This window comes from Centropristis striata, chromosome 8 (genome assembly GCF_030273125.1).
Source record: "Centropristis striata isolate RG_2023a ecotype Rhode Island chromosome 8, C.striata_1.0, whole genome shotgun sequence".
In the NCBI taxonomy this organism is placed as follows: domain Eukaryota; kingdom Metazoa; phylum Chordata; class Actinopteri; order Perciformes; family Serranidae; genus Centropristis; species Centropristis striata.
In genome coordinates this window covers 20,392,530-20,407,173 of record NC_081524.1, presented here as the reverse complement: position 1 = coordinate 20,407,173, position 14,644 = coordinate 20,392,530, and the positions used below count along the sequence as shown (strand labels likewise).

Sequence of the window (14,644 nt, the reverse complement as noted above, 5' to 3'; positions counted from 1 at the left end):
TACAGCTGATTTGCTCAATGTTTGGATTTGTTTTGTCAAGCCTATTTTTCTCCCCAAGTGCATTTCAATCAACAGAAAGTTATTTATCGTCAACTTTTTCTGCTTTTTCTCTGTTTTATATCGTCTTTTCCGATTTATTGGGAGTGGTTAAAAATAGTGGTAAACACTACAGAGGATGAACTTTATCAACATAACTAAAATAAATAGTTTGACATTTTTCAATGAAATATGCATATTATTTTCCTGCACAAGAGTTACATAAGAAGATTGATACCTCACAGATATCTAGATGCTAAATATGAAGCTACAGCCAGTATACCATTAGCTTAGCTTAGCATGAAATGTTTTTAAAAACAATGCGATAATTAGCAAATCATTTGCGACTTATATTCACTTGAAAACTGTACAAAGATCGTATATTTTATATTCAAACTGATACATTTATTTTTGTTAATATATACTCTAAATTCTGAATTTGATTTGAAGTTCTGTTTTTAATTAAGTTTGTCACAGCATCCCAACTTTTTAGCAATCAGGGCTGTAGATTAAACTGGATGTCACTTCCAAACAAGTGACATGTTTTGAAATATAATTGGTTCTTTATAGCACAATAACTTCTAATTTAGTGTGATTAAAGCAATGAAATCATCAGTATGCTGTATGTAATGTATGCACTGTATATAAATATGTAATAAACTGCAGCAATAAGGTGCTGAAAAAGCATGAAAATGCTTCAAAAGTGCTTGAATTTATGTTTTCTAGGAATGTGATCTCTCACTTTTATTGTATAACTTATTAACTGATTATCTATCTATCTATCTATCTATCTATCTATCTATCTATCTATCTATCTATCTATCTATCTATCTATCTATCTATCTATCTATCTATCTATCTATCTATCTATCTGTATATATGTATATATACACCAGAATTCTTTGAAAAGATTTGGTAAAGACTCCTGGAAAACTATCGTGTCACACCTGCTCACATCTAAAGACAAGTGTTTAGAGTTTTTAGTCTCACACTGAGATTTTAGACTATGAATAATGCGGGGTCACTATTTACAAGACTACAACTAGATTCTTTTAGCAGTTTTTTCCTACCATGCAATTTTTTTCCCATCATGCTCTTAGAAAAAACTTACAAATGGAGGAGAAACAGCTTTTGGCTCCAGCTGCTCCAGTGTGTGCAGTGATTTGTGCTGAAAAAAAAAAAAAAAAAGAAGAGAAGACGCACAAAATGCCCCTCACAAAGCTGAAAAGGGATTTCTGTTTGTCTGACATGAAAAGTTGACTATTTTACAGTAAAAATAGATATAAGATAGAATAAAGGAAAGGAACATTTAGAAATTAATTCATGATATACATTCATGTCCCATTTCATTATAATTGGTTTAATTGAATAATTATATGTATCAGCTCTATTAACTAGCATTTAGTTAATCATACATTAATCATCAATTATTTATTACTTATTTATGTATACATTTATTTATAAATATTAATTGGGTCTCCTTACTGTTCTCACTGCGACTGAGATAATATCAAACACGTTTGATATGATCCAAACCCAAGACTAGGAAAATACTGATATGAAACAGAGCAGATTACTACCTTAAACTTAACCATGGAGATGACAAGCGCCGTGACTCCAGTAAAACTCCTAGATTTACTAAAGACTTTCAGTTTTTAGTCTGGGACTGGGGAAATATTTTGGTGTAAGCCCAGCGTAACCATCCATCCATCCATCCATCCATCCACATCATCTCTCCGTGTGTGTCTGCGTGTGCTGGCCGTTCTAAATACTATCAACCTGTCCGGGCCTTCAGAGGTCCAAACACTAAACAAACTGTTGTATTATTCCGTTTGTTAACCGTGAGCTAACATAACGTAACAATTAAAGTTGTATTAATCACAAAAAGCTACTATTTCAAAATAAGAGCACAGTGTGTTAACAGAATCCACCACAGAATTTACAAGAAGACTGTCAAAATAAGATGCCTTAAATAAAACATACAAGAACCTTTATTCTCCTTTACAATGTTTCATTAAAATATGCAATGATTGAGATCAGTGTATATGATGGAATAGTGGCATTAGATTGTGTGAGAGGCTGCCAAATTTGGGCTTTTATGGGAAAAAAAAAATTCTCACGGGGGGGCTACTACATGCCCGAGTGGAAATCCCTGTTAACAGCAACACAGTAGCACAATAGGATAACAATAAAGATTCTATATCACAGTATCTCCCTACTGTGAAAAATGTTGTGTGAGATGTTTGCTCACATTGAGCTCTCAAAGTGCACAAGATTATCTATCTATCTATCTATCTATCTATCTATCTATCTATCTATCTATCTATCTATCTATCTATCTATCTATCTATCTATCTATCTATCTATCTATCTATCTATCTATCCATCCATCCATCCATCCATCCATCCATCCATCCATCCATCCATCCATCCATCCATCCATCCATCCATCCATCCATCCATCCATCCATCCATCCACCCACCCACCCACCCACCCATCCATCCATCCATCCATCCATCCATCCATCCATTCATCCATCTAGATGTTGTCCTCTTCTTGTTCATAGATTGCAATGCTGTATCTTTACATAAAAATCTGACTTTGTGTCTCATTAGTCCTCCTCTAATTCAGATCAGTCTCATAACCAAACCTCCCCTCCTCCTCCTCTCTATCTGTTCCCAGCCTGTGCACACCGAGGGACCTGCCGCTGACCGTCCAGTCCTGCGTCCTCCCTAAAGACTGCCAGGTGACCGACTGGGTTGAGTGGGGCCCCTGCTCAAAAACCTGCCTGGACCCAGAGTCTCCCGTAGGCAACCGCACTCGGAGCAGACAGGTGATCCAGTTCCCCGTGGGCGAGGGGGCGGAGTGCCCGGTGCTGGAGGAGTCTCAGCCGTGTGAACCTCCGGGCGAAGGCGTGCCGCCCTGCGCCACGTGAGTTCCCCCTGATGATGGGGCAGGGAGCGAGGGAGGTGTGGAGCACAGCAGGGGGAGTGAGCCAGGGCTTTTTTTGAGTTTGAGTGAAAAGTGTCAATGTGTTTATCATAGCAGAGCACTCGACAAATGCATGTTGTAGTAATACCTTCCTCTCAATGTTAACACCATGCTACAGTACAAAAACAGCCAGGGTTCTCTCTATATTCCAATAAAGCTGCAGCACTACTTGTAGTACAGTGGTATATAGTGGTATTCTACCTGGTTCAGGCTGCACATGCTCCCTGTTGGTTTCCTTTTACTCATATCACCAAGCTAATTTGTTCTCCTGGGTGGCCCAAAGGTGTGTGTGAGTGAGTGTGTGTGGGAGGCAGCATATGGAGATAGATTGGTATAAGTGCTTGGGTTGGTGCCAGACACAAAGTAGAGACAAATGAAGGGAGACTGCAAGGATATTTAAGTCCCACAAAGTCTCACACACAAAGATTAAAACTGTAGGCTCACAGATGGCCTTTATTCCCTCAGTTTCATCCTATATTATCTTTACACAGCTATTGTCAAAATACTAACTCGGGCTCTCATCCTGCAGAGCGTTTGATTTTCTGTGAAATGCATTTCTTTCTTTAGAAATCATCTTTTTAGAACATAATGTTTCGCTCCCAAGCAACCTTTTAGTTTGTTTCACTGTCTGACCACATTATGACAATACTGTGGTGTCAAGCCTCTAAATTGGGATTATGAAACAAATATGCATCATTATATACAAAATGCTTATGTAACTCATGCCTTAGGACATCTAGTATGTTTTTAAAGGCTTCTCCTGTTGGGTAAATGACAATTTAACGGTCGGTTAAACTGTGCACTGACTGTCCGCATCCCTTAAAATCAGTAAACTGGAAATTGCAGCTCATCATGTATTCAGAAAAACAGATAGTCTTAATTGGTTGTAACTACGCAACACATCTGTAAGTGCTAATGTTAGGTCTGCAGGATTGTAAATGTGCTGTCCTTTGACACTACGTTACACCCACACATAACATGCACATTCTCTGTCTTCCTCTGCAGCTACACCTGGAGGAGCACAGAGTGGAGCGACTGCCGGGTTGACTCGTTGCTAAGCCAACAGGACCGACGGCGTAGCAACCTGACAGGGCTCTGTGGGGGAGGCCTGCAGACCAGAGAAGTTTACTGCGTCCAGGCTAACGCTGAGCTTTTGAAATACCTCAACGACCTCAGAGAAAAGGACAAAGGTAAAAGAAAATAGTTACATGCAGTGAAGATGCTGCTGCTACCTGTGTGTATAACTGTGTAGAACAAGATTACTCCAAGAGGCCACGAGTCAATCTATATGCTCCTGACTTCTCTTTAAAGGTATAGTTTGCAGGATTTTCCTAAAAAAAAAAACCCATCCATCCTTATCCTTAACCCTTTATCAGAACTCTACAGAGACTGGGTGAGAGGGAGGGTACAACATAGAGACCATTCATGCTCTCATTCACTCCTACGGGCAACAATTAAACCTAAGCTGCATGTCTTTGGACTGTGGGAGGAGCCAGAGGACCTGGAGAGAAGCCACGCTGACACAAAAATTTAGATCAAAATATCTTTTTGACCAACAGAGTTCATTGTCTTCCAGGTATTTCATCTGGCGACCTGGAAGAATGAAATGTGACATATTGAGTATTAAAAATTGTGGACTTTCATTGGTATTGGTATCAACTACTAACTCTCTGGTATTGAGACATCCCTAATACAAAAGTAACCCCTCTAAATTATTACAAATGACCTAGTAGAAGTGTGGTTGTGTCTGTATATGCAGAGACTCTGCCCTTTTCTTATTTTCTTCTTATTTTGCTGTGTTTCTGGGTGTCAGCCTTTGGGCACCGGGTGAAGCAAGGAAGCTATGAAACTAGCTTCATAGGCAAAATGCCAAGCGGACAAAGCTTAGAACGAGAATAAACCTGGGGTTGGTTGGTTGGTTGGTGGTACTCTGGGTTGTGTACCAGCTGCGGTCAGGGGACGTGTAGGCCATTGAGGCGGGAAGGAGGGGCTATCAGTTAGCGACAACTCCTGCATTGTATGCCTTAAAGAGAATTTGTGCCTCACATTGTTTGCACGACATTGACACCTGGAGTGTTTGTGCAGTCTGTGTTTATTTTCCCCAAAGCAGGCAGTGAACCAGCTGTACAGACATTAGCTGTAGTTAGCCATCAACCAACATTGACTGTGCCTCTGACTGATCTAACAGGAGCTCCAGTCCCTCTCTGTTTCTTCCGCTCTCTATTTATTAATGTGAGAAGGCTGATTTTTCCCTCAAGGTGAAACATTTTCAACCTGTGGGGAAACATCTTCAATCACTTAATATGCAATCACACCCTCTATAGAGCGCTGCATCTTCCATCTGAACGCACATTCAGACGCAGCATTAATCTGCGCCATATGGACTCCCAGCACAGCAATGAAAGCCCTGAGAACTTGGCTTCAGATCTTTAGTATTTCTTTACATCGCTCGTGGTAAGAAGCAATATGTTTTCGGGGCTAACAGATTATCCAGATTATAACAACAATATATACATTTTTTCACACGTGTTTTATTTATGTTTAAGGAGAAGGTTTTCTTCAACCAGCTGCTTGTTGCTGCAGGATTCACAAACAAGGTTTTGCACAAGGTTTTGAATGGGAGAGTTAAGCCTGGGACAATCTCGATTCCTTAATGCATTCATTAAAAAATGCACTTCCTTGCTTCAAGATGCTCTTCAGTGTGATGAAAATGTCAAATCCACCACGTCTGTCCGCCTGTTTCTCCAGGTGTTTTTAATTCCATGTCTCCTACAATGTTCCCCTCTGTCCTCTGTGGTTTGTATATCATTAATTTGCTCAGGAAATCCCTTCTTTTCTTTTTTCGAATGCACATTTTAACTCCATTGATCTCAGGAGGCTGTCAACCATCTTCCTTCAACACTGTAAACAAAGTCAACACCACGGTTGCATACGTCAAATCCTACACAGCATAGCCTGGAACAAATCATTCCAACTCTCAAGTGTAACTCAAATAAATTTGATCAAGCTCTGTTACATGACAACTTACATCCTCCAACCCCCCACGCGCTGTGTAAGAGCCCCGGTCCCTTGGTGGACTTGTAGCAGATAATTGCATATCAAGTGCTTGCAACAGATATAAGTTGTTGACTCATGTCCAAATATACAATGACAAACATTATTGCATTTGCATTAATTGTCACTGTATGTTCTCTTTATCTTCTGTCTTCAAGTCTCCCGCTGTGGCTCCAAGCTTTCTCTTTGAACAGTTAAAGAGCCCTCTACCCGCTGCAATTCTCTGCTTTTTAAACCAAAGCAGGAGTCATATAGAACAAGGATTTGTGTTTCTGCTTGTGTGTCCTGCTTTGACTTGTCACTGGTTACAAGTGCAAAGGCATCCATTTCTGACACTTGTCAAGGCAGCTTAGAGTCAAAGCTGCCCTCTTAAAGAGGGTGTTAAAGACATTAGTTGAGGCTAGGCTTATGGCGGCCAGCGGGGGCAGATCGCGTGAGAGAGAGTGACAAAGTCTAGGAGGAGGTGAGATGTTTGGACGCCACTGGCTCCAAATGTGGAGAGATGTTCCTCAGACACACTAAGCTTTAAGTTCAAGTCTTGGATGTCTGGAGCTTGTTAATCAGACTGAGATGTCGTTTGTTTTCACTCCATCATGTTCATGATAGCCTGTGTTGCCCTGACCAATCACTAGTAATAACTAGAAGGACACTCAGAGGAGGCAGACCTCTGCCAAGATCTTGCCGTGTTGATGATAAGTGAAAAATAATTCCTTTTTCCGCCCCATGATTCAGATCTGCTCCAAAATGTAATAACTAATCCTTGGCTCATGCTATACTCTTCCACTAAGTTTCATGAGAATCGAGCCAGCAGTTTTTCCATAATCCTGGTGACAAACTGACAAACTGAACTGAAAACATACCCTCTCTGGCAGAGGTAATAGTAATAATAATACCATTATTTATATAGAACTCGTAAACAAAACTCCAAAGTGTAAACTGATCATTAAAACAGAAGCAGCAGTGATTGCTGGGTGCAGGGTGTTATTAACTTAACATCTGTTATGTAAATTGAAAAAATACAGATTTAAGAGTAATTTTTTACTTACAACAGCTGGTATAGCTGTGTCTGTCTAATCCCCATTTTAACCAATCTATTCTGTTTGTGGCTCTAGCACAGGAAGGAGAGCTTCTTGGATTTAGAAGAAATCCAAGAAAAATCAACTGTTAATAATAATCGCAAACTCCATGTTGAAAATGAGTTTTTTTGTCTTCAGATGTTAGATGTTTCACTAAATGTTTCTGTCACATACCGCGAAGTTGTGTGACAGAGCTGCACAGTATTTTACCCATCCTATATAGATCTGAGCTGTTTGGGCAGCAACCTAAATAATTAGTAGAATATCATGAGTGTAATCCGTGAGTTTGTCATGAAAAAAGCAACAGCATTTATGCTTGTGCATACCCTGCTGAGGTTATAAATGCAATATTAGAAAAGGAGACCAGGCAACTGAAAAAAGGCTTTTAATTTTACTACAGGACAGGCTTGAAGTTATTTGCGATTCCATGCAAAAAATCTGGCATATATAGTTGGTGGCATTGGCAAACGGACAAAATGAGTTGGAATATCTGCATATCACGCTTTGGCACAAAGCCTAATATGGTGTATCCCTACTACAAACACATTTTCCACAGAAATTCCTAGATTTACAAAGTTGTGTGAAGTAAATTGTCCTTGATGAAACCGTCTGATGAGGCATCTTTACAGCCTAAAGCATCTATTAAGTTCTAGTGAAACCAAATTCAGTAAATCTAGTTGTTACTAAGAATATGAAAAAACTTGAACGCATGTTTTTGGAAAGCGGATACGAGTTATCCAAGGTGTTCAGCCTCGCAGCTGGAAAGCTTTAATTAACTGCCTCAGAGCTAAATCACTGATGTGTTACATCAGCCCAGTTTATCAACACGAAGATGTTACATTTTATCCCATTAAATTCTTTTTAATATGTCTCCGTCTTCCTTCAATATTAATCTAAAACTATCTTGATGTTTAATAAATTCTTGATGAATGACTTGTGAGAGGAGAGCTGGCAGTGCATTTGCTATGCTAAAGCATTGTTTCTCAGAGTTTGAATTGATCTGCAGTCCTTTGATTTTCTATGTATCAGGCCTAATGAAAGAATAATGAGTCTGGTAGCCAGGATGCAATCCATCGACAGACCGTTCTAACAAACTGCATTATAAGATATAATGTAGAGTGTGTATTGTGAAAGCTTTTTGATATTTTATGTCCTCCATAAGTGCAGTAGGGGCTACAGGGCGAGTGAAAACATCCAGTTTACGTAGCTGCAATGAAACTGGAGTGACTACACATGTTAAGGTGCCTATATAGTCTGTTAAGATACAGTTAAAGATTCATAAATACAAGTGCGTTGAGAGTGGTGTTCCCAAGGCCGTGTGTGCAGAAATGTGCGTGACTGGTGTGATAGAGTGTTTGCACAAACACACACACACATGCACAAAGTTCTTATCTTCTTGGCGCAGGATTTCTTCCTCCTCTGTTGGGGGGTAATCTCCCAGCATACCACTGAGACAGAAAGGCAGACAGTGGCTCAGTGAAGTTTGCTGCAACCAGCGCTCTTTTTTTCTCCCCTCTCTCTCATGCATAAATATCACCATGCAAAAGGGGCAGAAGATACCCTCGGGCCGAGATCTGGAATCGGCTTAGCACTTCCTAAACCTTCACCTTAATCTTTACAGGGGAAGTAGCTCCGATCTGACCCTAGATCAGTATCGCAGCCTAAGTAATGCATCCGGCACTTCTTCAGTTAACTTTGGGTTTGGTTGCTGCTGAGCTGCTGCAGCATATGGATCCAGAGAGCACTTTTCCCCAACCCTGTGGGAGTTGACATTTTGGTCACCTTTCCCAGTATTTGACAAGAAGATTGACTCAAAAAGCCCTTTAAAAGTGCATTAAAACTGAGTGTATCAGGAGGGGTTTTATTCAAATCCTCAAGTTCATGCTGTCATTGACGGTTGGAACAATGTCTTTTGAACTGAGGTGGCACCAACATCACAGTGCGGGCGACTTAAATGACAGAAGTTATGAAAGTTATAGTTTCTTTTCTTTTTTAGAAGTACGCTTATATGCTTTCTTTCTAGAAAGAAGTCAGTAAAGAATCAGTGTCATGTCTGTGCGTTACAGATGAACTATCATTTCTACTTTCATATTGCCCAAATCGAGGTCTTGAGATCGGCGATGGGTTAATTACAGCACAGCACGCCAGCCAAATGCCAGCAAATGGAACCTTTAAGCATTCTACACTGGGCGTTCCCAGTTTGGTGAACCAGAGGTGAATAAATGTTTTGCTGCAGACGGGGACTGCAACACAACCACCTAAACAAAGGCCCACCCTAAAAATGTTAAACTGCTTTATGTGTACGCTATATTTATAACACGTCCACCAATTTTTTTTGGCATTTTATTTGGTACTACTTTTTTACTCAACTGTAAAAAATGTCTGTAGATTTTACAGTGGAAAACTGCTAAACCACGACAGTAAAAGACCGTAAAATGATAAATGAGTTAATTCAGTTTCAGTAACAATGAAACACCGTAAATGTAAAATATACTGTAATATGTATTTAATGTATTATATATACAAGCCACCAATAATTTTTGCATTTATCTTTTGTAAAAAATCCTTTTTTTGTCACTGTTAAATGTACTAAACACCATATCTCTAACACCAAAATCTTTAATTTATGCAGCATTTATAAAGTATTTTCTTGTCAATTATATGGCAAAACAGTGTTTCTTTTGATGGAAAAACCTTTGATTTAAACAGTAAATAATGGGAAAAAAATGGCAATCTTAAACTAGAAATCAACAGTGCCAATATATTTTTACCGTACTATTAAAAAAAGTTCTACCGCATTTATTATGGTAAAGTTCTGGCAACCACAGCTGCGTTTTTTTTACCGTAAAAACAACCAGGTTTTTTTTACAGTGTAAAATTTCATGTTCCTATGCATAAGCACACTTACATGCTTTGCGCATCTTTGAAGATCAGCTGTTTTGGTCAGAATACAGTTTAGTTCTACAGTGGTTAAAAACATATTGTGTCAGCAGTGGTGGAATCTAATTAAGTGCATTTACTCAAGTTACTGTACTTAAGTACTTCCAACTATGTAACTTTATACTTCTACTTCACTACATTTTGAGGCAAATATTATGCTTTTTACCCCACTACATTTAGCTGACAGCTTTAGTTACTTTTAGGTATAACATGAAATACGTGATTAATTTAAAATGATTTTATAAATTAAACCTAATTACAGTATATTTAGCAGTTAAAATTAGCCCTATCTTTACAAAATTACAATGCTGCTTACATAAATTAATCACAACAAATAATATAATATCATATTTAGAATATATATCTGAATGGGTCCATTCTGCATGACAAATACTAATACTTTTGATACTTTCAGAACATTTTGATGCTTTTACTTTTGTACTTTTACTCAAGGAAGTTTAGAATGCAGGACTTTTACTTGTAGTAGAGTAATTCTGGAGTGTGGTATTAGTACTTTTACTTAAGAAAGAGTAATACTAATTCCACGTCTGTGTGTCAGTCCGCGTCTGCAGCAATACATTTATTTATTTTCTGCCTGGAGTGCGGGTCTGGTTCTCCAAACTGGGAACATGCATACGCTACTATGTATCTACTTATATATCTACTTACTCTGATTTAAAATTCACTCATCACTGATTAAAGGGGCTCCTGTTGTTCAAACAGAAACATCTCTGAATGCACAACAGACATGCAGATTCTAGAGATTGATTTTATGACTTCTTAGTTCTGATTATTAGTTAGTTAAAATCATTGGAAAAAACAGTTGGGGAGTATCCCATCAGTCATCTGATACGATTCGATCGCCACAAACCTACAGTACTTGCAGTGCAAAAAGACTGAAAGCAAGGGCAACAGCTAGCCTGCCAGAAGTTTAAAAATATGCCATGTACAAACTTTTTAAAAGGTGTCTTATTCACAGTGTGTTGTTTCTTTAATTGGTTCATGAAAAAGAAATGTTAAAACAGCAACTTCTAACAGCTTGTAGAGCTTTTTCATGAAGGTTTGTTCATGCACCGTGTGCTTCTGTGCAGAGTCTCCAGCTACAGCGTGGGTTGCCAGACAGTTTCACTTCTGTGCAGGCACAGTTGTACAACTGGCAACCTTACAAGACTCTGGGATGTTGCACACAGTACAACACCCCTGGCTGTTTCTTCGCACAGGCGTTCCAGCTCACAACGCCCCCGAAACCACAAATCAATGTTTTAACTTTTCAGTTTTTTTTGTGCAGGTAATACAAACATGTTTAATGGACATATTATGCTCTTTTTCTCATTTGTTTCAGGTTTATACTAGTTTACACTTCTTTAAATGTTTTAATGTTCTAAAATACATTTTTCTCATACTATCTGAATATATCTGTTTTCACCCTTTCTCTATAATGCTCCATTTTAGCGTCGGTCTCTTTAAGCCCTACGCTTCTAAAGACCCAGTCTGTTCTGATTTGTCAGTGTCTCCGGGTCTTCTGCTTCTTTTCACAAACGACCATAACTGACTGTAGTAAAGGTCAGAAACACCAACTCTCTATGTTAGTGGATGGGACATGAGCCAAACTGAAATCAAATTAATTCTTCCTAAAAATGGCTTCTGTCATTTCAGGAAGTTATAATCACACTGTATGTATGTTTAATTGTCATTCTTCATTAGTTATTTGATGCTGTAAAATTGGGGTATAATGTCATGATTGACAGCTGTGATTAACTATTGATTAGTCCTGTGAGTATATGGGCGGGACCTCAATACTGCAGACTTCCACTCCAAATGATGCCACAAGGTCAATTTGGCAATGCCTGTATATGTTTATATTTTGGCCTAATTTAAAAAAAAAAGTGTGAGGAAGTGTAAACGTCCATCTTTATATACTCTGCACCATCATTGTAGCCGGGGAATGACTATATCACTGTAGCAGCACTTTCTACTTAGCTGTGCCATTCTCCTTTGATTGAGTGTTTTGATACATTTACGTATTTATAGAGCACCTAGAACTGCTTTATAACCTAAAAAAGTTGTGGAAATCTTACTTTTTTTCAAAATGTAACTTTTAGAACAGATCAAGCGGTTTCCCATGCCTTCAATTTTTTATGTAAGATAAACTGAAACCACCTGACCAAGCCACTTAACACGCAGACATGAGAGTGATATCGATCTTTTTCAAAGACCACAAATGAGAACAAAATGTTTCCAAAACATTTGAAAATGTTTCTCTAAATGCCTGGAAAGACCTCACTTAAGTCTGTCTCCTTGAAGTTAAACTGAATTTCTTTTGATCCCTCACCACCCAAAATTTTTAATCCTGATGAGATGGCAGGGTCACCAAACATCCACGTGGCTTTTGATCATAAACTAAGAGTCTGATATCAAACAAATGAACCACAAAGAAACTTATCTTCAAACCAAAGATAATAAAAGACAGATTTCATCGTGTTCTTGAAGCTTTTTTTAATGGTAAACAACAAGCCTGGGATTGTCCTGCTGCTGCATCTGTCTCTGGAGTGCTGTTTCCCGTCACTGTGTGTTTGTGTGATAGTGCCTCTGTCCCCCCGGTGTGTGCGTAGCTAATAGCGCTATCTCCCCTGTAATTGCAGCGGGTCAGACCCAAAGACAGCAGAAGCCTAGTGTCCCCCCTCTCCTCTCCATCACCTTCCAGATTACAGGTAGGTGTTTTTAGTCACGCTGATAATGAAGCTCCAGCCTCTCCTTCTGCTTTATGCCTCCCAGGTCTCTCTTCTTCTTTTCCCCCTTTTTTTCTGTTCACTCCCATTCTCATTGCCAGTCTCCTCTCCTCCATTCTCACTTCTTGTCCTTCCCTCTTAATCGTCTCCTCTTCCTTTGTCATCCTGTGTCCTTTCCTTCTCCTGTCCCTCCTTCTTTTCATCTTATCTCCTCAATCCTTGTTCCCTCTCTTCTATTCTCGCTTCCTCTCCTTCCGTCTCATAGCCTTGCTTTTTCTTCTCTCTTCTCCTATTTTCTCCTTACTTCTCCTGTATTCTTGTTCCCTCTCCTTCTTCTCTCTCCTTCCTTCCTTTGACCACCTCTACTCTCTTCTTTTTCCTCTGTTATTCCTTTTTATATTCCACTCTATCCTTGTTTTCTTTATTCTATCCTTCCTTCTTGTTCCCTCTCCTCTCCTTATTTCTTCTCTCATTGTTTCATTTCCTCTCGTTTCTCCTCCTCTCATCTCCCTTTTCCTCTATCCTTCCTCTTTCTATTCCCCTCTGACATTGTTTCCTACTCTATTCTTACTCCTTGTCTCCTCTCCTCTTTCTTTGTCATTGTTTCTTCTCCCCTCTTCTCCTCTCTTCTACCCTTGTTCGCTCTCCTTGTTTCTTCTCTGCTCCTAATTTCTCTGCACCTATCCTGTATTCTTGTTTCCTCTCCTCCTCCTCACCCCTTCTTTTCTTTTATCTACTTTCCTAACCCCTCGTTTCCTCCTCACTGTCCTCTTACAGTCCTCCTTCAGTCCTCTTTTTTCTCCTCCTCTCTCCTTATTTCCTAATTTCTCATCTCCTATCCTGTATCCTTGTTTCCTCTCCATTGTACCCTTTCTATCCTTATTTCATCTCTTCTCCCCTCACTCCTCTTTCTTTGTCATCGTTTCTTCTCCTCTCTTCCCCTCTATTCTGTCCTGGTTCTTTTCCTATCCTCAACGTTTGGTTCATCTCCTCGCTCCTTGTTTCTTCTCTTGTCCTAATTTCTCCTAACCTATCCTGTATCCTTGTTTCTTCTCCTCGTTTCCTCCTCACTATCCTCTTTCACGCCTTCTTTTGTCTCCTCCTCTCCCCTCCTTTTCCTTTTAACCTTACTGTTTCTATTCCTCTCTATCCCTCCCCTATACAAATTTCTCTTTTCCTATCACCTACTCTTGTCTCCTCTCTGCTGTCCTTGTTTCACCAACTCTATCCTCTCCTCCTGTCCTTGTTCCCTGCCCTCTGCTATCCTCTACTCTTGTTTTTTTCTCCTCCCTGTCCTTGTTTCCTAATTTCTCCCTTCCTATCCTGTCGTCTTGTTTCCTTTCCACTATCCCCTTTCTGTCCTTGTTTTTCACTCCAAAAAATGTCCTCCTCTCTTCTCAACCCTCCTTTTTCCTCTCCTCTCCTCTCCTCTCCTCTCCTCTCCTCTCCTCTCCTCTCCTCTCCTCTCCTCTCCTCTCCTCTCCTCTCCTTCCCTTATTTCTCTCTCCTAGCCTCTGCCCTCCTCACTTGCACATGACAACAGATCATAAAGGAAATGAACGTCTTAATAATAATAATAATAATAATAATTAAAATATTGTTTTCAAGGTTATCCACATTACTGAGATGCTTTAGATTTATGATGACATGAACATCCACATTTCTGCAAAGCTACAAGCCCAGACTGCTTCTCTTAATCCAGACTGCTCCGTCTCGTTGCCAGATCGAACAAAGAAACAAGTAGTATTACAACAAAGTTCTGTATTCTCCAATAAAAACCTCTGCAGAAGCGTTGAAGCTTTGAAGGGACTGTAAGA

At 39.4% G+C, this 14,644-nt stretch overlaps 1 protein-coding gene across 1 annotated transcript in view; it reads left to right on the top strand.

Annotated features, from left to right (window-relative positions):
* Window positions 1-14,644, top strand: part of thsd7ab (thrombospondin, type I, domain containing 7Ab) — a 202,523-nt gene that overhangs the window by 70,565 nt on the left and 117,314 nt on the right. The window contains exons 3-5 of the mRNA XM_059338271.1: window positions 2,720-2,968; window positions 4,034-4,218; window positions 12,741-12,809. Coding sequence (XP_059194254.1) covers window positions 2,720-2,968; window positions 4,034-4,218; window positions 12,741-12,809 — 503 coding nt within the window. The remainder of the gene's footprint in view (window positions 1-2,719; window positions 2,969-4,033; window positions 4,219-12,740; window positions 12,810-14,644) is intronic.